This window comes from Ailuropoda melanoleuca, chromosome 13 (assembly GCF_002007445.2).
Source record: "Ailuropoda melanoleuca isolate Jingjing chromosome 13, ASM200744v2, whole genome shotgun sequence".
NCBI classification, from domain to species: domain Eukaryota; kingdom Metazoa; phylum Chordata; class Mammalia; order Carnivora; family Ursidae; genus Ailuropoda; species Ailuropoda melanoleuca.
In genome coordinates this window covers 42,129,476-42,149,064 of record NC_048230.1, presented here as the reverse complement: position 1 = coordinate 42,149,064, position 19,589 = coordinate 42,129,476, and the positions used below count along the sequence as shown (strand labels likewise).

Sequence of the window (19,589 nt, the reverse complement as noted above, 5' to 3'; positions counted from 1 at the left end):
CTGTGCAGGGAGATGGGACTAAGGAACACCACCGGCCCGATGAGGAAAAGCGCCCCATGCACACACAGCCCGCCGCACCCGGGGGCCAGCACTTGCTGGTCCCAGGGCTGCCCTGGGATGACCTGGCTGTCACTTCCAGCCATTCCAGCCAAGTGAGCGGGCTGCCATGTGGGCCTGGCTGGGGCGGCACACAGACAAGGGGAGGGAGTGATGAGCCAGACGCTGGGGGCACAGGGAAGGCAGCTAATAGGGCCTGCCAACTCCAGGGGGAGCTTGACACCCCTGATGTTCTCGGGCCCACGTGCAGAGCACAGGGGGCCTCCAGGAGCATCTGGCCTCAGGCTAAGTTCAGTATGATCCCGAGGTTTTGTGAGAATTTTTTCTAAGTAGTCTCAGTGGAACCACAAGAGAGGAGACCCTAGAAGACCTAACTCTGAGGGTAACAACTGGGGCCTGGTGGGGCTCAAAAAAGAGAAGGAGAAACGCCCCTCGAATCCTCGGGGTTCGGGGGGTGGCCCTGAGAGCCCAACCCCTGTGGGGCCGCCCTGCAGGAAGGAGCTGCTGCTGCCCTGGTTACGGGGCAGCCCCTCTGCCGGCCAGCAGGGGTCGCTGCTGCCCTTCGTGTCCGGGCCAGAGAGCCAGGCCTCCACTCCTGCGAACACGGAGAACATGGAGAAAACTACCCGTGGCCACCAGGCAACTCATTCTTAACCCCTGGTAATAACCACAAAATGGGAAAGTTTTGCAATTTTGCCTGTAGAGACTGAAATAAAACAGCAATTTCTTCCGCACGTACTGTGGGTAGCTGACAAAAGGACCTCCAACTTTTCCAAGAGATGATTCACCTCTGGGTTGCAATCCAGGGACAGGGACCCAGGGATTCTGCCTCCACAGGTGCTGCAGGACCTGGATCCCCTGCCTCCTGGGGGGCCGGAGGGGTGGGGCGGGCCCAGGGCTGGCCAGAGGTGGTCAGTGGAGACAAAGGAAGCAGCTGAGCACGGAGGGCACAGGCCCCGATTGCTCAAGCTGGGCTGTGGCACAATGTTGACTCTGGTCCCACAGAATCTGCAGGAATGTGAGCGCTGTTTACCGAAAGCCTCTCTCCAAACAGAAACCCAGTGCCCTGGCACATTCTTTCGGCTTCTCCAGCCTAACTGTCCCACGGGACAATTTAATAACTAGTTTGAAGGCAAACAGTGTTAACTGATGTCCTGCTGCCCCAGAGCAGTGTAGCCACGGCCACCACTCCACCCAATTCCCAACCACGAAAGCCTGCAGAGCTGCCAGCCCTGGGGGGAGGGGTGCAGACACCCTCAGTCCAAGACAAGGCACTCCTAGCGCTGGAGCGAGCGCCCCACGCACACAGCCAGACTGTGCGGAAGAGGCCGAGCACGCCTTCCAGAGCCCACGGAGGGGACCACTGGCAGCTACCGCCCTTGGGAGGGAGCCACGAGAAGTGGCTTCCAGGGTGGAAAGCACCGCCCCACACAAAGGATGAGCTGCCACAGCCCAGGGCCCTAAGGCCTTCTCTCAGGAAGGTCTTTCGCTACACAAGGTTCAAGCACCTGGAGATGTAGAGATTGGGAAGCAAGGTTTTGCAACCTGCTCCTGGAGACACAGGGCGCGGGGGCGCACCCCGGCCTGGGACAAACCTACACGCTATGGGCTCTGCAGATGCCCTGCCTGGAGACGGTGACACAAACCATGTTTTAGGCAGATGCAATAAAAATGAGGTTCATTCTTCAACAAAAAACTGCAAAGAAAAAAAATGAAGGGAACCCCAGATAAAGAGAGACTTAGGTAACACATCACCCTATCACACAAGGTCCGGACCTTACCCGGAACCTGGGCCACTGACACTGAACACGTTCGGGGGTGTGACGACACTAAGGGGTTCTTGCTCCGGCTTCAGGTGTGACACTGGTGTGGCGTTTGGGGTGGGGTTTTTACGAGACTTTGTATTTGGGGGGCTGGCAATATACCCATATTATCTACAAATACAGACCAGTATGTAAACATCAGAAGAAACAGGTGAGAGAGTCAAAAGTGGCTGCTGGGGAGGTGAGAGGCGGGAGACAGCCGCACGGTGTCAGATCGCAGGCATCGCCTTCCTCTCTGGGTCTACGTTATTTGAATCAAAGTAATGAAAGTATGGAGGAAAACTAAATGATAAGATTAAATACAATTTTGTTTTAATGAGAGAAGGCTGGCACCAGCACCCGAGGGAGCCGCTGCCGTGCAACCGTGCACACCCTTCCCCGCACCTGAGCTGGCGGCCCAGCATCCCGCCCAGAGCCGGGCGACGGGTCCCCTCTGGAGCCACTGGGGGGGGGCGGGGCAGGGTCACTAGGGAGAGGGCCACCTCTACCGGCAGCCGCACCCTGCCCGACCTCCGGACGTCGGCACAGCCAGGCAGCAGCCCAGGTCAGCCTTGCTGGCGTCCCCCTGTGGGCCACAGCCGGTGGCTCCGGGCGCCAAGCGGCAGCCTCCGTCCCTAGTGGCAGGTTCCTCCCAGTGGGCAGAACGTGTCCTGTCACCAAGCATCCCTCCCGCGCCCACCGCCCCGGCCCCCCACTCATGATGCCAGCCCAGGCCACGGTGCTAACATGAGGTGACAGGGCCACCCAATCTAGCTTCGGGCCTGGAAAACTTCGATGACGACCATGGTGACCCATGGGACAGAGCCCTCGAGCCCCGGCGAGAGGTCCCAGGAAGCCCCGAGGCGGAAGACCCCCGCGCGCCCACGCGTGCGCGCGCGCACACACACACACACACGGCCTCGTAAGGCAGCACCTGTCCGTCCTCAGAAGAAGTTCTTAATCAGCGGCGTCACCAGCTTCACCCACAGCTTCACCTGCCGACTTGGCTGCTCAAAGGTGGCGGAGGACACCGCGCCCGAGCGCAGGTAGAGCCGCTCCTGCTCCTGCGGGAGAGAACACACGGGCGTTAGCGTCTCCAGTGGCACCGGGCGGCCCCAGCGTCCCACGTGGAGCTGGCTCGGGCGCTGGGGGGCAGGGGTGCTGGGGCGCCAGGCAGGGGAGGCAGCCTGCGAGCCGCCCTGTCAAACCCGCCCTGGCGAGCAAGCTAAGGAGCCGGCGTCTCGACACCTTGAAGACCAGCATGTGCGGAGCGGACGGCGTGGGGAGCCGGCGGAGAGCAGCGAGGCTCACCCGCGCTAAATGAGCCCGTGCAACTCAAAGCCACATTCTTGAAATGGGGGGGCCTCTCTTCTCTCGAGTTGGCAGAAAGTTGTTCTGTCATGTGGTGACCCCGAGCTGACAGAGACCGGAGAGGGTCACGCCATCTTCCCAGAGAGCAGCTTGGCGACAGGTGTCAAAGCTCTAAGGAGCTCTACTTGCAGGACTGCATCCCAAGAAAAAAGCTACGCACTCGAGATTTCTGCGTCCTGCCACCTATCACAGCGACATTTATGATGGGAGAGCTGGAAACCACCTCAATGTCCATGACAACTAATAAACGCGCACGACGGGGGTGCCTGGGTGGCACAGCGGTTAAGCGTCTGCCTTCGGCTCAGGGCGTGATCCCGGCGTTATGGGCGAGCCCCACATCAGGCTCCTTCGCTATGGGCCTGCTTCTTCCTCTCCCACTCCCCCTGCTTGTGTTTCCTCGCTGGCTGTCTCTATCTCTGTCAACTAAATAAATAAAATCTTTAAAAAAAAAAAAAACAACGCGCACGACGAACGGGCGTGCGCCACAAGGTAATCACGCTCCAGAAGACAACACAGCGAACATAATGCTAATTTCATTAAAAAGACAAGTCCTGCCTTTCCACACACACAGAACAAGAGGGAATCCTCGGAGTGACTTCAGTGACGTCTCTGAAGGAAGGACAGGCGTCTTCCAATTTTTCTGAATTTTTACAATGAACGTTTATTTTATATTTAAAAACAAGTTTAAAAACACTCATATAAGCCTTCTCTTAAATTGTGCTTAGAATCTTCGAGAGGAAACACTTTCTTAAACAACACACCCTACAAGTCCCGTGTTTCCATTAATAAAGGATTTGACGAAGCGGCCGGAAGTGAGCCTACTGGTTCGCACCACTCAGGGCTGAGAGGGCGATCGCTCTCTGAATCTTGCAACCCTTCATCCAGAAAATACCGACTACCCACACCATCATGAGGACCCGTCAGAATGGCCTCAAAGACGGGGCCCACTGTGGGCCCGGGAGCGCCAGAGGGAGCGCTGGGATGATGCTGCTCGCACCGCCAGGGAGCTGGACGCGCTCTTCCTTGGGGGCAGGGACAACCCGGCAAGAACGGGGGACAGAGGAGCGGACAGGAAGCGTCCACGGCTTTCCCATCCAGGGCGGGGCAGACCCAGGACCCCAACTTCACTTCTCCCGCATGGCTTTCAGGATCACACCCTCGCCACTCTCGCGGAGCCAGGTCCACGCGGCCCTGCCGAGCTGAGCGGGCTCTCGGCTGCCAGTGGCGACGGCCCCGGCCCCCGGCTGGATGTGCCTGACGGAGCAGCCGCCGGCGGCCCGGGGGGGCGGGCTTGCAGAAGGCTCCACAGACCCAGCCAGCTTAGGCTTTCCAACGAATACTCAGCCAAGATTTCAGTTAAATTACCAGAAACACTTCAGGTTCCTCATAGACCCCACAACAGGGCTGGAGAAGGAAGTCAGCTGATCAAGGTTACAATGCTGTTCAAGGGAGTCTTTCCCGGGTCACAAGTGGTAAACCGTGTTCTCTGAACAAAACCAGGAAGCTTGCAGTTTTTATTGTGCATACTAAGTGAAGGGAGGGGCTTTGGACTCTGATAAAAATATCTCTCCATTCCCAGTGCCCAGTGCAATATGAACAGAGAACAGGGAGCAGGGACACGGGCAGCCGGGGTTCTAGGGACTTTCTGGGCCGTGGGGAGGTTGTGTGGCCGGGTAGTCCCAGGATCAGGCACTGTAGGGCCACCTGGCAGGAGCCGGGGCCTACAGTCCCAGCATCTAAGTATATAGGTGGAATTATCTAGAAACATGTTTCTGCATTTCAAAAGCACAGAAATCAACGTGCCTCTGAAGAAAGGAAGAGCCTCGTGAACTGCCACCCTCCCACAATCTAAAGCCCCTGGGATTCAGGTTTGGGAAGAAAAGGAAACTATCCCAAATATGTCATTTGGGAAAACAGCTCCTGACCACAACCGGCCCAGCTTCTCTCCAGATTCAGGATGTGGGTTCAATCCCCTCATTCAGGAGGTCGGGCAGAGGGGCCAGCACCAGGACCCCGGGCACAGGCCTGGGGCACTTGTCCCCACAAATCAACCCAGATCCGTGGGGAACCGGGCCTGGCCCGAGGCCCAGCTCACACCCAACAACTCTACTGACCCAGGGCAGGGGCTCCCAGACCGAGGCGTCTCTGCAACCGATCCAGAAGTCCCATGGACCCCACAGGGGTGCGGCCCTGCCCCTCTTGCACCAGCGACTCTGCCTGGAGCCTCAGCTATGAGGCTTCCTCATTTTCTGGAAGCCTCACAGTAGCAAGAAACCTGCTGAGCGGCTCGGATTCCGCACTGGCCACCCAGAGCACAACCACTGCCACTTCCTCTGGCCCCTGGTCGTGAAGGCCTTCCCGGCACCACGGCCCCACTGGGCCGCTGACAGGATTCCCAGACGGCAGAAGGCAGGTCCCAGGGACAAGGCAGTTACCGTGTCCTTGTCCAGCAACAAAGGCTCCCACAGTTTCGCAACAATCATTCCCAAACACTAGAGAATAAAAGCTCCACAAAGTCAACAGCCGAGGCTTCCGAGGTCTGGCCCACAGCAGCGTTATCTGTGTTCCTGTGACTCAGGAGGAAAACTGGCCCCCTCCATGGAAAGGCTTTGCTGTAAAGGTCACAGACTGAGGAGTGCCCAGCACCACCCCGCTCTCACACGCACGGCACGGGGCTCGCGGCTCCCGAGTCCGGCCACCAAACACGCAGTCCCACAAAAGCGCTCATGAATTCTCAGCAACTTTGTTTTCCTCTAGACAGAAAATAAAACATTCCACCACAGAAAGAGGGCCGAGATAGCTGCTGACCCTTTGGGAACCACCCTGCATCCCTGCCCTGGTGAGGAAATGGGGTTCTCCCCCTGCTTCTCGGGGCCATTAGCTAGTCAGCAGTACGGGGCTCAGGGTCTCCAACCCCAGCTCACAAAAAGGGCTGCTCTCCCCACTTCCAAGTGGCTGAGAACACGGGCCTGACCTGTGTCTTCCAAGGGGAGCAGGTGGGTCCTGGACCAGCCACCTGCGCCTGACGGTCAGCGCACCCCAATGGGCTGAGCCAGCCAGAGCGGGTTAGGCTTCCTCTGAGGCCCCAGCTCCGACGCTCAGGAGAACGCTTGCTTCTCCCCTTCACGGACAGAGGACAGAAGAACAGAAGCCCTATTACCACTGCAAACATGAGGACAACACCACTCAAACTCCAAGACTCTGGAACTCCCCAAGAAAAAAGCGACCTGCTTTGTCAATCTCTGTCCCCTGGCCACGGGTAAGGGACCAAGGTAGCCATGAGTTTCTGCCCGTCCCGCATATCACCCACCTCCAGACACCGCCAACACCCCACGAGGGAACCCTGCTGCCGGCTGGCACACCCGCAGACCCTCTGCACCGTCCCCTGCACACTCAATCCCCAGCCAGCGCACTACCCAGGGGGACGATGCAGAGTGAGACAGAATCCAGGTGACGAGTGCGCACGGACTCTATGGCTCAGAGACGGAGGCACAGGGCTGCCCATGCCCTTGAAATTACTCCGTTCTGCACGAAGCCCTCTGCACAGGCGCTCGGGCTGCTTCCAGAGGTCTGCCTCCTCTGTCTCTCCCAGCAGAGACACTGGTGCCCCGAGTGCCCATTCTGCCTGCGTGGCCACCGTCCTGTGGAGCCTGCTGCCAGCGGCCCTGGGCCTGAGTGAGCCCGGCTCCTCCCCCACACCCCCGCGACGGCTGATGTGCACTCTTACAAGAGGCTGGGGTGTCCGGGTGAGAGAAGCACGCTCTCGCCCGCACAGACGGAGCTCCCGGGGCCGTGGGGCGGGGGCAGCTGCGGCGGCAGGAGGGCCGGGGGGCACGCGGCTTCTAAGGGCTGCCCCTTGGCGGGCTTCTCTCGACTGGCCTTCCGGCCACCAGCAGGCTTGTGAGGACCCGGGTTCTCTCTGCCACTGAAGACGATGGCGGGGACGGCTCTTAGGGGACCCGGTGACACGGGCAGGGCTGAGTACCCCGCTATCCCCCACCAACCCGGGCAATCCCACCTGTCCCGACCAACCTGGTGAAGCTGCTGCTGCAGGGCCCGGCTCTCCGTCACTATGGCGATCTGGGCCTCCAGGTCCCGGTGAACCGACCTGTACCCAAAATTAGGAGAGCCAATCAACGTGAGACAGGGCAGGCTGCTCCCTGCCAGGTACAGCCAGAGGCCTGCAGGGAAAAGGAAACGTGCAGACAGGAAATGAGCACAGCATCTGCCGAGAGCCTCTCCACGCTTCGTTCAACCTAAGAAAAAAGCAGCCCTGCTGGGAACGAGCGGTCAGGCAGGACGTGCTATCCACCGGGGTGCTGCTTGGAGGGCAGGGACCTGGAGCGGCCCACGTTCCCGGGAGGATGCCTTCTCTCCTGCCCAAGCACGGCAAGAGGTGGATCCTTCAGGGAACCCTGGGAGGCCCACGCTCAGGTTCGGCCCTCATCACCCCGTGCTACCCACAGCCCTTCCCAGAGACCTCGGGGCCTCTGATCGCTGCTCTCTGAACTGCCTCGGCCACATCCTGGTCACCGGAACGGGAGCCCCCCCTGGCCAGAGGCTCCATGGTCCTGCCACAAGCACCGACGTGACAAAGTTCATACCTGCTTCTCAGGAAAGACACCCCTGCTGTGCTAAGAAGGTGACCTAGGGAACAGCAATCCTCCTACCCAAGTCCACAGGCATGGGGCTGTTCCACGGGGGCGGGGGGTACAAAGACTCTTGGTAAGTACAGCTTACTCCATTCTGCACCCCTTCCCACCCACAGACGCGATTCTCCGTCTCGGGCTCCCGACACATCACACCCAAAGGGACAGCAGACATGAGTCCCTGCTAAGGGCTCAGGGACATCGAAGGCAGACACGCGAAGTCCACCAGAGGCCAGTGGAAGAGAGAACCCAGAGGCCCTGTGAGTTTCTGTCCCATCCCAGAAAACACCATTTCCCCTTTTCTGCTAGGAAATGAGCCGGCTGACAGCACAGCCAGACAAAAAGCAGGGCACGGTTCCTGCCTCATCCCCCCGCATGCTGACACGTTTGTCATGAAGGCTGCAGACTGTCTCGGAATCCTGAACTGTCCCCTGAAACACGACAGGCTGGTGAGTCTGCGGTGCACCCCATCCCCCACAGTCCGCCCCTCCCCCGAGACCCAAGGCCTGCCTGCATGGTCCAGTGCCTGTCACAACCACTTCTCCTGAAGAGACGACTCCCGAAACCTGACCTCTCCAGGGCAGCTGCTACCCTAGACTTCCCTTCTCCCAGGGGAGCCCAGATCTGGATCTGGCATCTGTCTTTTCCTCCACGCCACACCCTCACTAGCACCAAGAACGTTCAGCCCAGAAAACCCAGCTACTGTCCCGTGCTGGGGTCGGCCCCAGCTCCTCTACAAGGCCCCCCTGCTCCGGGCCGGCCTCCTCACGCCCTCCCACCGCCGCCAGCCTCTCCTCTGCCAGCGTGACCCTTTCTAAGGGCCCCCAGGCGCGCATGACCATCACGAGCAAATCAACAACGTGTAGGACACACCGAGGAGCCTAAAATAGAAGGCCGTTTCCTAATTCTCACTCAGAGCGAGAGCATTTCCAAGAATACCTTGGGTAAGAGATGACGACGCTCTGCTGCCTGTTCCTGTAATGCGCTCGACCCTCCCCCCACGGGGGCCACATCAAAGCCGCCTGCCTGCCCGTGTGTGTCGCTCGGGCAACTGTACCGCCTCACGGAGCCACTGCCGTGTAGGACACCGTGTGGTTCACCGTATCTCATGTCGAGAGACCGGGGGTGTGCCGGCTGGCCCCCGGCACTGTTCCAGATGTCCAGCAGGACTGGGCAGGACGGCGGAGCCTCCTGGCGGCAGTGGGGCAGGGCTGGCTCTCCTCCTTTGCTAGGCTCAGCCTCTCCACAGAGCCTGAAGCAGGGGGGCAGGGGCCAGGGGCGGGGGCAGACCTCCCGCAGCCTCAGGGCACTCTACCTGCCATTGCTGTTCCAACTCGTGAGAGGTCACAATCAGAAAGACTCAAAAGCACGGGGGACGCTCCGTGCCCCTCATGCAGCTGGCTCTCCAGAGTCCGCTCAGACAAGGACAGAGCGCGAGCAGCAGGAAGGACCGACACCCATGTGGCTGACATGGGCTACAGATGCCGTCAATCATACCACCCTCGGTGCGTCCATGCAAGGCTCCTGGACCACAGGGCCTGCTGCGCAAGACTGAAAGGACCTGGTCTTATGCGTATTTTTTATTTCTGAAATCTGCTTAGATCCCTTCCTCACGAGGCAACCTAGGGGCCAGCCACAAGAGGCAGGCGGCCCGGCCCTGGCCCACGCCAACGGCTCCTCGGCCGCACCACCGCTCCCCAGCCTGCTTTTGCTACTGACCACTAAAGAGCTTTTTTAGACCTGTTTTTCCTAATCGCCAGCCCTGAAGGAAATCTTGCGCTCACAGACACATGTCCGCGTGCTGCACGTACCTGGGATTGACATGTAGTGAGATAAGAGCTTTTCAGCACCTGCCCGCCACAATCACGTCACTGAGAAGGCGCGACAGACAGCTGTCTTCTTTCAGCTTTCTTCTCCGGCCCAGGCTGGCCTCGGGAGAGCACGTCCAAGTGATGGGCAGTACGCATTTTGAACCTACTGGCCACCTTGGTGAGGCCTGTAACCGCCCCACTGCTTCCCCTGTAGACCCATGTGGACTGTGGTCTTTCTCCATCCAAAAGGACATAAAGACCACAGATGTTGAGGCCACGTGGTACCTGTGCCCCAGGAGATCAAGATGCCACCCCACGAACAGCCAGCCCTTCTGGGTATGAGCTCCCCGAAGGTGGACGTTTCTGCTGCTGGGCTAGGCCCAGAGGACAGCCAGGAAACTTCCACTCAGGGAGGGACTCGCAAGGGGGCACCCTTTGCTCAGGGGCTGAGCGCACCGGCAGGGTGAGGGGCAGGGCGGGGGCTCCTGCACTTCCCGGCAGGGCCACAAGCCTGTTATCAAGCCCAGGGCCTGACCTTTGTGCCCAACGCCTCTACCATCTAGGACCCGCCAGACTGGGAGAGACTCAGCTGCTCGAGAGACAGCACAGGAGGGGACTAGCCAAGGGGACGGGCCATGGACAGTCCTCAGCCCCAGAGGGAGCGTGGAGACACACAGACAACTGGACTGAGTCCCAAGCCTTCTGCAGGCTCCCCGCTCTGCAAGGAGAGCCCTCGCTGCCTGGCCCGGGCCACCTCTTGTGCTCTGCCTACAGCCCTTCCTCTGTGCGGTCCCAGCACCAGGCTGCAGGGTAAATCCCACAGAGCTCCCTCACCAGTCCTCTGAGCTTTTCCCACAGCCCAGCCACCTGCCCAGCCACCTGCCCAGCCACCTGCCGGCCTCACTCCCTCCCGACCTGCCCCCCTCACTCCTCCTCGTGTCTAGCATGGTCTTGGGGCCTCACGTTCCTGGGTCCCCCACATGGACCCTCCAGCCAGGGTCTGTGCTCAGCAAGTGTCCCCCCCCCAACAGAGAGGTCTTCCCGAGCCCCCAGTCTAACAGACCCCCATCGACCCAGACTCCTCCTCCTGCTCTGGACTTCTACAGAACTTGTTCCCCAACCTAACGCTCTCCTTGAATAGACTCAACCATCTGCTTCCTGTTAAATGAAACAGACACCTGGGGAGGGCAGGGGCTCGTCGGCCCCCAGTGACTGGTTCCAAATGCCCTGAATGCTGCCTGGCACACGGCAGACGCTAAATACTTGTTCCAACAAAGTGAGGCTAACGGTGCGTCTTCCAACACACAATGATGAAATCAAGTATGAAAAGCTCTGAGTTCTAAAGCAGGAGACTGTTTCTGGTGAGAGGACTTCCGTGAGGCTCTCTCCAAGAAAACGTCAACTCATGCCCCCTCCTTCACTTCCGCCACGATATTCTCCAATAAATTCCTGAGGATCCTCAGACCCCTATAAAAATACAAGGGGACAGGAGACACCACAGTCCTGACCTCGGAGGACTAAGCACTTGCCTATTACACTCCAGGCCACTCGCAGAGGCCGGGAGGCCGGCCGCCAGCCCTGCCCGCTCCCCGGCAGAGCAGTCGGTGCGGCCCTGGCCCAGTGCACACCTGCTGGCGCCCAGGGGAGGCACGCGTGCCTCGGACACACAGGGTGGAGCTGCCCCAGCTCGCACTGCAAACTCACCTTTGGGCACTGTGCCAAGCTGCCTGTCGGGAAAGCAGTAAAAATAGTGACAATTCTCACAATCATTAACAGACTCCTCTGTCAGCAGGAGCCAGAAATCTCTTAATCCAGTGGCCTGCCCCGCCCTGGCCACACACATTGTGCTGTTAGCACTCGGTACAGCACCCAAATGAAATCCAAGTTGACACCTCAAAGCTCATTTTCTGATCCTCCCCCGAGACGTCCCCCAGCGTGGACGTGGCCCCTGCCCAAAGGGGCTGCGTGCCTCTTGCTCCCAACCAGAAGTCCCGCCACAGCACCGGGCACAGCTCAGGGCTACTCCTCTCCAGGGAGCAGGAGACGTGAGAACCAGGCCCAAAAGACATCTGTCATCCTCACTCATGCTCCCCTGGGGCTGCTGCCTCCCCAAGACCTAGAGAGGTTAGTTCGTTGGCACATGACAGACACAGTGCTCACAACCGGCTGACAGCCATTGTGCACCTGGCCCCCAGACCCCGCTGTCCACCAGGACCAGGTTTAAAAGGTCCGTCCAGACAAGGGAATGCTATTCAGCACTAAAAGGAAAGAGCTGTCAAGCCATGAAAAGCTGTAAGGTTTAAGGACCTTAAACACGGGGCACCTGGGTGGCTCAGTCAGTTAAGCAGCTGACTCTTGCTTTCGGATCAGGTCATGAGCTTGGGATCATGGGATCGAGCCCTGCATCAGGTTCCACGCTCAGCACAGAATCTGCTTGTTCCTCCCTCTCCCCCTCTGCTCCTCCCCCCACAAATAAATAAAATCTTTAAAAAAATAAAAAAAAATTAACCTTAAACGCCCATTAGTAGCCTAAGAAGCCAGTCTGAAAATGCTACAGACTGTACGAGTCCAACTGCATGACATTCTGGGAAAGGTGAAAACTGTCAGAATCTGGGGGGAGGGAAGGACGGATGGGAAGCACAGAGGATGTTCACGGCAGTTAAAGGGTCTGTGTGACACCGTGATGACAGATCTGTCCTCACCCACGGGAGCCCATGAGCACACAACAGCAGGATGACCCCAGATACGAAGCGTGGACTCTGGGAGACGACAGCGTGTCAGTGTCGAGCGCGCTCTGCTGCAGGATGCCGACAGTGGGGAGCCTGGGTGTGAGCAGGGCAGGGTGTACGGCAAATCCCTGTACCTTCCCCTCAACGTTGCCCTGAACCCAAACTGCTCTCTAGAAATGAAGTCTTCATAAATAAGTATACATTTTCACTTAAGAGATTAAATACAAGAGCTGTGACGTGCTGTGCTGGGCGCCGAATGCCTGCAAAACAAATGAAACCACAGACGGAAAAAAAAATATGGACAGACACCCAGCGCCAACTCAGGTGACCGTCCTGCAGCGTCCGGATGCTTCCAGCCCGCAAAGCCTCACTGCACCCCACCTGTGGGGGAAGGAGCGAGGGCCAGGCCACAGGAAATCACCCAGGCACGAATCTGAGGGGCTGCCGGCAGACTCATGTCTGTCTTGGACCCCCAGCTGCCCCTCCAGAGGTCAAGGGATGCAGCTAAGACCACCACCTTCAACAGTGTCCTTCAGGGACCCACGGGGGGGAGTGGTGGATAAACCACAGGTGACAAGGACACCTCTCCTCGCCAAGAGCTACAAGGCCCCCCGGGGCGTATTCACCAGTCGCCCACCTACGGCCCATGAGCCTCGGGGCCCCGGGTGTTCCAGCGCCCACCCCACGGCCCCCGGGACACCTCTCTCTCGGCCACTTCACAGAAACCCCAAGAGAATGCAGGTCAGGTCACTGCAGTCTCCTGAGGGTGAACCCGTGCCATCACCCCATGGCACACAGGGGTTGGACCGGGTCCCTCCACGTTCACCAAAGGTAAATTTGGGCCGAGAACTAGGCTTTAAGAGTCCACGTCTGGGGGCCTCTCCAGCACATCGCATGCACACAGGCCCCCTCAGCATCCCGAATAAGTGGCCTTTGCAAAAACTCAAAGAAAACTGAACAGACCGCGTTGCTAAAGCCTCTAGAGTACACGCCTCTAAACAGTGGAAGGTTTCTCAGGCACTTTGAAGTAACATTAAAATGACAAATACTCAAGTCCAGCAAAGGATGCCTGTGAGACAGGCCTCTACTCGGCAGCCCCCCGAAACAGAAGAACCGCCTCCACAGCACTCAGCTCCCACAGTCCTTCCGACGAGGCGTCTGAGCCACGGCTTGCCGCCCCCCCCCACCCCCCATGAGCCAGAAAGGACTCGTCCTTGGAACCTCCTGCCATCGGACTGGCACTTGCGGACCACAAGGCTCCGTGACTTCTGTGAGGAGGATGCCCCCCGCCAAGCCTGTCAGCTTCCCGGGGGCGGGGCCCACACAGGGTCCCTGCATCCCTTCACTCCTGGGCCACCGGCGGGCTCAACACCACCGAGGCCCTCCCTGCCTGACTGGGGGAGGGGTGCACAGTGCTGTTGGAGCCACAAGGATGTGGACGCCGCGGACAGGGGACCCTGGCTCGCTCTCCTCACCAGGGGCTTACGGGAACACTGGGAGCTGAGCGGAGCCAGGCCTGTGCTGGGGGAGCGTGGGAAGGCCACCAGGGTATTGGCTACTCCGCCATCAGCAGGAGCAAACAGACACACCACCTGGACCCAGAAGGGGCCCCCGCAGAGAGCAAGTCCCACCACCTACGCCAGCCACCACCTGGGCGGCCTGCTCCTCTCCCAGGCTGCTCTGCGGAGAATGGGCATCCAGGAACGAACCAGAAAGGGGCCCCTGGGTGGCTCAGTCGGTCGGGTGTCTGCCTTCAGCTCAGGTCATGATCCCGAGGGTCTTGGGATCGAGCCCCACAGCGGGGTCCTTGCTCAGCAGGGAGCCTGCTGCTCCCCCTGCCTGTGTGCACACGCTCTCTCTCTGACAAATAACATCTTAAAAAAAAAAAAAAGGAATGAATCAGAAAAGGGGGCCAACTTAAGGACCCCCCCCACCTATTGATCACAATGACGGGAAAGAACCCTGGCTGCTGACTTTAGCACTAACTGGCCTCTGACTCCTGGCCTCTCTGCTCACATACCCCAAACCCCATTCCCTCTCTTTTTCTCTCACACACACGCGCGCGCGCGCGCGCGCCCTGGGATTCCTGGCCTTCCCCACAATTCCAGTGCTCCCGGAGTACAAGGCCGCACCCGGGGCGGGGCAGAAGCACGCCTGTCCGGGAATAGGCGAGCCACACTGGAAGAGCCGGTTGGGTGTTTCTGTTTCAACGGTAATGGGGGGGGGGGGTTGTCACTGCTCGCTTATCAGGACCGCCCGCTTCAGGGAAATAACCCACCGCCCAATCAGAACCATCAGGCCAGGCTGAGCTGGGGGGCCCCTAGTGCCACAGGACAGTTGAGGAGGGAGCGCTCTCTAGGCACCCTCTGCACAGCTCCCTAGCACACACGTCCTCTCCAAAGAACAAAGCTTCTCCCGACTTCCAGCTCGGTCTTCAATGCCCCACGCCTAGGCACCTCCGCTATTCTCACAAGGAACAAAACCAATCCTAAAATACTTTCCACACTTCCTCACTGGCTAACCCTACCCACCCTGACCACCCACCTGGCTCGGCACAACGAAATAGTTCACTTCCCGCACCCAACAATGCCACCTGCCCAGGCAGCGGGCTTCCGGGCAGGAAGCACAAACCACCCCAGAGGCCAGAAGCTGTGACGGGGATTCTTAGGGCATCAGAAACTCCTGGGGAGTTTTTTGTTTGTTCGTTTTTAAATACCAAGTGGGATTTGTCCCCAGAGAGCTGGATTCAAGAGATCTAGGGCAATCCGGGCTTCAGTATTTCCTTCAGCGCATCCCCAGGTGAAAATCACTGATGTAAGAAAAAGAGTTCCACCCACCCGATGCTCCCAAAATGACCTCAAATCTAAACAACACAGAGGCTGTGTGCAGCCCGGACTCCCAGGCAGAGACCAGAGCCCAAGATCCCACCGCCCCCTCCCCTGTCAGCCCTTCCGCAAGACTCCAGGACCAGCCCAGGAGCAAAACAGGCCTCTGACCGCCAAAGAGAAGCCAGAAAAACCACACACATCACTCGTGGCCAGGGGCTCTCTCATCGGTCACTCTTCTTCAGACACAGGACTAAGGAGCTCGGTCGCGTGGCCCCTGGAGCATGGGAAGGAGTGACTCACCCCAGAGGCAGGTGCCCTCAAAACAGCGAGCAGCAGCGGGGATCATCCCTCTGCTCGGCACAAGGTTTTAAACCATTTATCCCCATCTCTGACCACGGACCTGGGATTACGGCACACGCGCGCTGCGCCAGGGTCACACACCAGTGCCTACAGGGGCTCGGAATCCGCACGCAGTTCAGCCCGTGACCCACGTGCGGGCAGTGCCGTGCGGCCCAGAATGGAAAGGACATGGCCTCAACTTCCTCAGCTATAAAAAAAAAGCGGAGGATTCACATAGAGGTAAAAGAACCACAGTGGGGAGGGAAAGACTGAAAAACCGGGCTGTTTAATACCAAATAAATCATCCCTATCGCACCCTCTGTCCCTGAGAAGGGCATGGCCAGGGTGGGAGAAACTGCCGACCAGGGAGGGCGACGGCACCCGCTGCCCGCCCCCCGGAGAAGTTCCGTGCGCACTTTATGACAGCCGCCCAGTCACCCACGTCACGCTCTGGGAGCAGCAGAGGGAGAATTCTGTACAACTGCATCTCAATGGCAGGGGTGGAACCCGCACAGCTGCGGGGAGGACGAGAGAGGAGGAGGGCCCGGCGCTAACGAGGGAGCACGCTGCCCCGGCTGGCCGCCGCATACCTTTGGCGTGGAACGTCCAGCCCCGCCGCCAGTACTCCTGCAGCTGGACCCGCTCCTGCTGCCCCAGGCTGCACACCGCACGGTAGAACTGCCGCTCGATGTGCACGTAGGCGGCCGGGATGGCCCCCGCCACCCCCTTGGCCCCGAAGAAGCCGTTCACCTCCGGGGAGGCCAGCAGGATCTGGTACTCGGCCCGTGTGCCCAAGACCAGGTCCATGTAGGCCTGGGTCAGGTTGAAGTAGCCGGTGGTGAGGTAGACCCTGGCGCCTCGCTCTGCCTCTGTCAGCAGGCTCTCGGTGACGATCTCGTCAATCTGGATCTCAAAGGGCTTCATCTGGATCAGTGGGTAAATCCAGGTATCGGGGGCCGGCCTCCGGTCTCCAGCAGCTGCTGCGTCCTCCTGAGTCAAAAGGGAGTCGCCGTGGAAGGTCTGGGCGTGCAGCACTTGCTGGCGGGCCCTGGCTGAGTTGATCACATCCATCACCCTCTTGTTGGCGGCCCTGCAGTAGGCAGCCCGGTCACCTGCAGGGACACACGGGAGGGCAGGGTGAAGGAGGAAAGTGGAGGCTCCGGACTCTTGCCTGCACGGGGACACGGTGCCAGACAGATGCCCTGTGCAGATGCTTCGACGGAGCACCGGGCCCAGGGCCCAAGCGAGGCCGCTCTGTGGGTATCGACGTCCAAGGAAAGGCCACGAAGAGCCTGCACCAGGGAACGTGAAAAGGCCTCTACCAGTTCCACTCATAAAAAGTTCTTTTTTTTTTTTTAAGATTTTAAGTCCTCTCCACATCCAACGTGGGGCTCGAACTCACAACCCCAAGATCAAGAGTCACATGCTCTACCGAGCCAGCCAGAAGCCCCTATAAAAAGTTCAAAAACAGGCCAGAAGACTTGAGGGCGACAGAAATCAAGGGAGTGGAAGCTTGGGTTGCAGTGCCTGAGAGGGGACTGGAGGGGGCTTCTGGGAGCCAGCCCCTGATGCACGTGCATGTGAACTGCACACCCGAGGCTGGTGTTCAGGGCGCACTTCAGTGAGAAGGTTTAACAATAAAGGCACGTGTGAGTGTGAGCCACAAAGCATGGGCACAACTGTGGACTAAGCAACCTCCACGCAGTGGGACACTGGGAGTGGGGCCCCAAGGGGCAGTACGACAACAGGCAGGCTGGGGCCCTGTTGTGCCTACACAAGACCCTGGAAACAGGCAGCCGTCCAGGCACTGATGAGAAATGACCATAAATGCTACCAGGAGACAAGCCTGAACGCTACCGAGCCAGCATCCAACCTGAGAAGTGAGGACAAAACCAAATGCACAGCGTGAACAGGGAGTGGGTAAAGAGCAGAAGTGCACAGAATGACAACGATGGGAGAACCGAGAATGTCCAAGCTGCCCCGAGCTGGCCCTCCGGGCAGCTGAGCAAACAGCAAGCCTCAGGGAAGGCTGAGCCAGGATCAAAGAGAAACAGGAGGACACACTCACACGCTCACAGCTGGGGACAGGGGGAGGGATGGCCTGTGCGAACCCTCCCTCTCTGACAGCAGCACCCACGGGGGAGCCCCTTTATGTCTCAGGCTGTCCTTCTGAGTGTCACGAGTGTCCCCGGCATCTGTTCACTCCTTCTGAGTTGCCCTGGTCCCCTGAGCACATCTGCGCCTGCCCAGGCGCCCCTACCTGCCCCCTGAGCGTGTTGACTCATGCTTCCCAGAATGTGGGGCCTACTTCTCTGCACATTCGAGCCTGGCCTGTAAAGTTAGACCAGGGTTTGACCAGTGTTTCCTTTACGGGCCAGAGATTAAGTATTTCGGGCTTTACGAACCAAAGGGCAAAATGGAGAATAATACATAGGTACTCATAGAACAAGAAAAAGCAAATTTCCACAAATTTTTTTATTGATAAAAATTCAAAATAATGTAATAACTGAGCATCCAGGCTAGCAGCAGGCAGGGCAGCCCCCCCACCCCACCCCGTCACAGACTGGCTCCTGGGCCAGGACTCCCCTCACGCCCAGGACGGGGGGCTCTTCTCCTTATAAGGTCAGGGTCTACCCCTCCCCACATTGCTGACACTGTTGCAAATTCAGCAGCAGGCCTTCCCAAAGGCCACCAAGAAGCCACAGGAATCACAGGAATGCAAATGCCCCCAGGAACACTAGCTGCCAGGGTTTGCCTGTTTCCAGGGAGCAGAGCTGAGGGCTCTCCCATTTCACTTTCCAGGCAGGAGGCCACAGACCTCAGCAGAGCTGAGAGCCACAGAGCCCGGTGCTCCCCACTGGGGAACCGGCCCGAGGGCCGTCAGTGAGGAGGCTGCTTCCTGGAAGTGCAGGGCTGGCCCCTGGCTCCCTCCCCCAGGCCCAGGCCGAAGCCCACACTCCCACCTTCCCTGGACCCACAAGGCCTGACTGGTGGCCAGTGAGTCACCTCTGTCTGGCCTCAGAGACAAAAGCAGAATGAGGCTCTGCCACCCAAGTCTCGCCAGCCAGCAGTAAGGCTCCTAGAGGTGCGCTCCTCTCAGCCCTCACCCCACCCCCTGCAAGCTCAGGAGGGCAGCGGAGCGGGGCCGTACCTTTGTAAGGGTGCACCATCCCCTCCACCACGTGCACCGTGTCATCTCCTTGCAACTGCAGGGACACGTCCCCCACCGCATCCACCAGCTCCGTGAAGAAGTCCGCGATCTCGGCGCAGTCCTGCAAGAACACGTAGCGGTCCTGGCGGTTGGTGAAGTAGGAGTCGCTCAGGTTGGCGCTGCGGGGAGGAGAGAGGCGGGTGAGGCCGGAGAGGGTGCGAGAGTGGGTGCCGGGAAACTAGCGGGAGCAGGGCAGCGACAGACACGGGCCAGGACCCCACGGCAGCAGCCGACCCTGAGCGTGGCCACTCATGTAAGATGAGGCACGAGTGGCACATGGTGACACAAAGGAGAGAGCCACAGAGCCACGCCCCTGAGGCAACAATCAGCTGGAAAAAGAATGACACTCACAAAGCCAACTGCCGGCCAGGGCTCACCCCAGGGCCCGGGTTTCAGCATGAAAAGGACCCAGACTGCCATGGTGGCTCTGTGGTTTGCTTCTTCTGTGTTCCTGGCTCTGCCTGAGGAAGTCATTCATCCTCTCTAGCCTCTCATGCACAAAGTGAGGAAAACACTACGTGGGTCTCCGCGAGGACAGCACGCGACAGCACACCCAGGCGTGTGTGGGTCCGAGCACACAGGAAGTACTCAAGAAGCCAGGGCTCCCCTCTGAGCACCCGGGGTGGGCTTCCAGCGGCCACGGCACATGTGGTGTCGTGGATGACACTGAGACAGTATGACAACTAGACGCGAAACGTATGGCCACGTTCTTGAAGACCTGAGGAGATGGAAGTTCCTTCTCCGTGTTCCGCTAACTTCCGCCCCGGATGGTATTAAGGGGAGGTCCGTGAC

At 59.2% G+C, this 19,589-nt stretch overlaps 1 protein-coding gene across 11 annotated transcripts in view; it reads right to left on the bottom strand.

The window, feature by feature from the left end:
- The window catches only part of PGS1 (phosphatidylglycerophosphate synthase 1), a 36,296-nt gene that overhangs the window by 1,521 nt on the left and 15,186 nt on the right, over positions 1-19,589 (bottom strand). For 8 of the 11 annotated variants that reach the window (XM_034640373.1, XM_034640372.1, XM_034640377.1 and 5 more), the window contains 6 exons: positions 18,738-18,916; positions 16,177-16,698; positions 7,263-7,411; positions 6,958-7,155; positions 6,205-6,351; positions 2,794-2,923 (listed from right to left, as the gene is read on the bottom strand). In XM_034640373.1, the coding sequence (XP_034496264.1) occupies positions 2,804-2,923; positions 6,205-6,351; positions 6,958-7,155; positions 7,263-7,411; positions 16,177-16,698; positions 18,738-18,916 (1,315 nt within the window). In that variant the 3' untranslated portion in view covers positions 2,794-2,803. Of the gene's footprint in view, positions 1-2,793; positions 2,924-6,204; positions 6,352-6,957; positions 7,156-7,262; positions 7,412-16,176; positions 16,699-18,737; positions 18,917-19,148; positions 19,570-19,589 lie in introns of those variants that run through there. The other 3 variants (XM_034640376.1, XM_034640380.1, XM_034640382.1) reach the window with 2 other exon arrangements.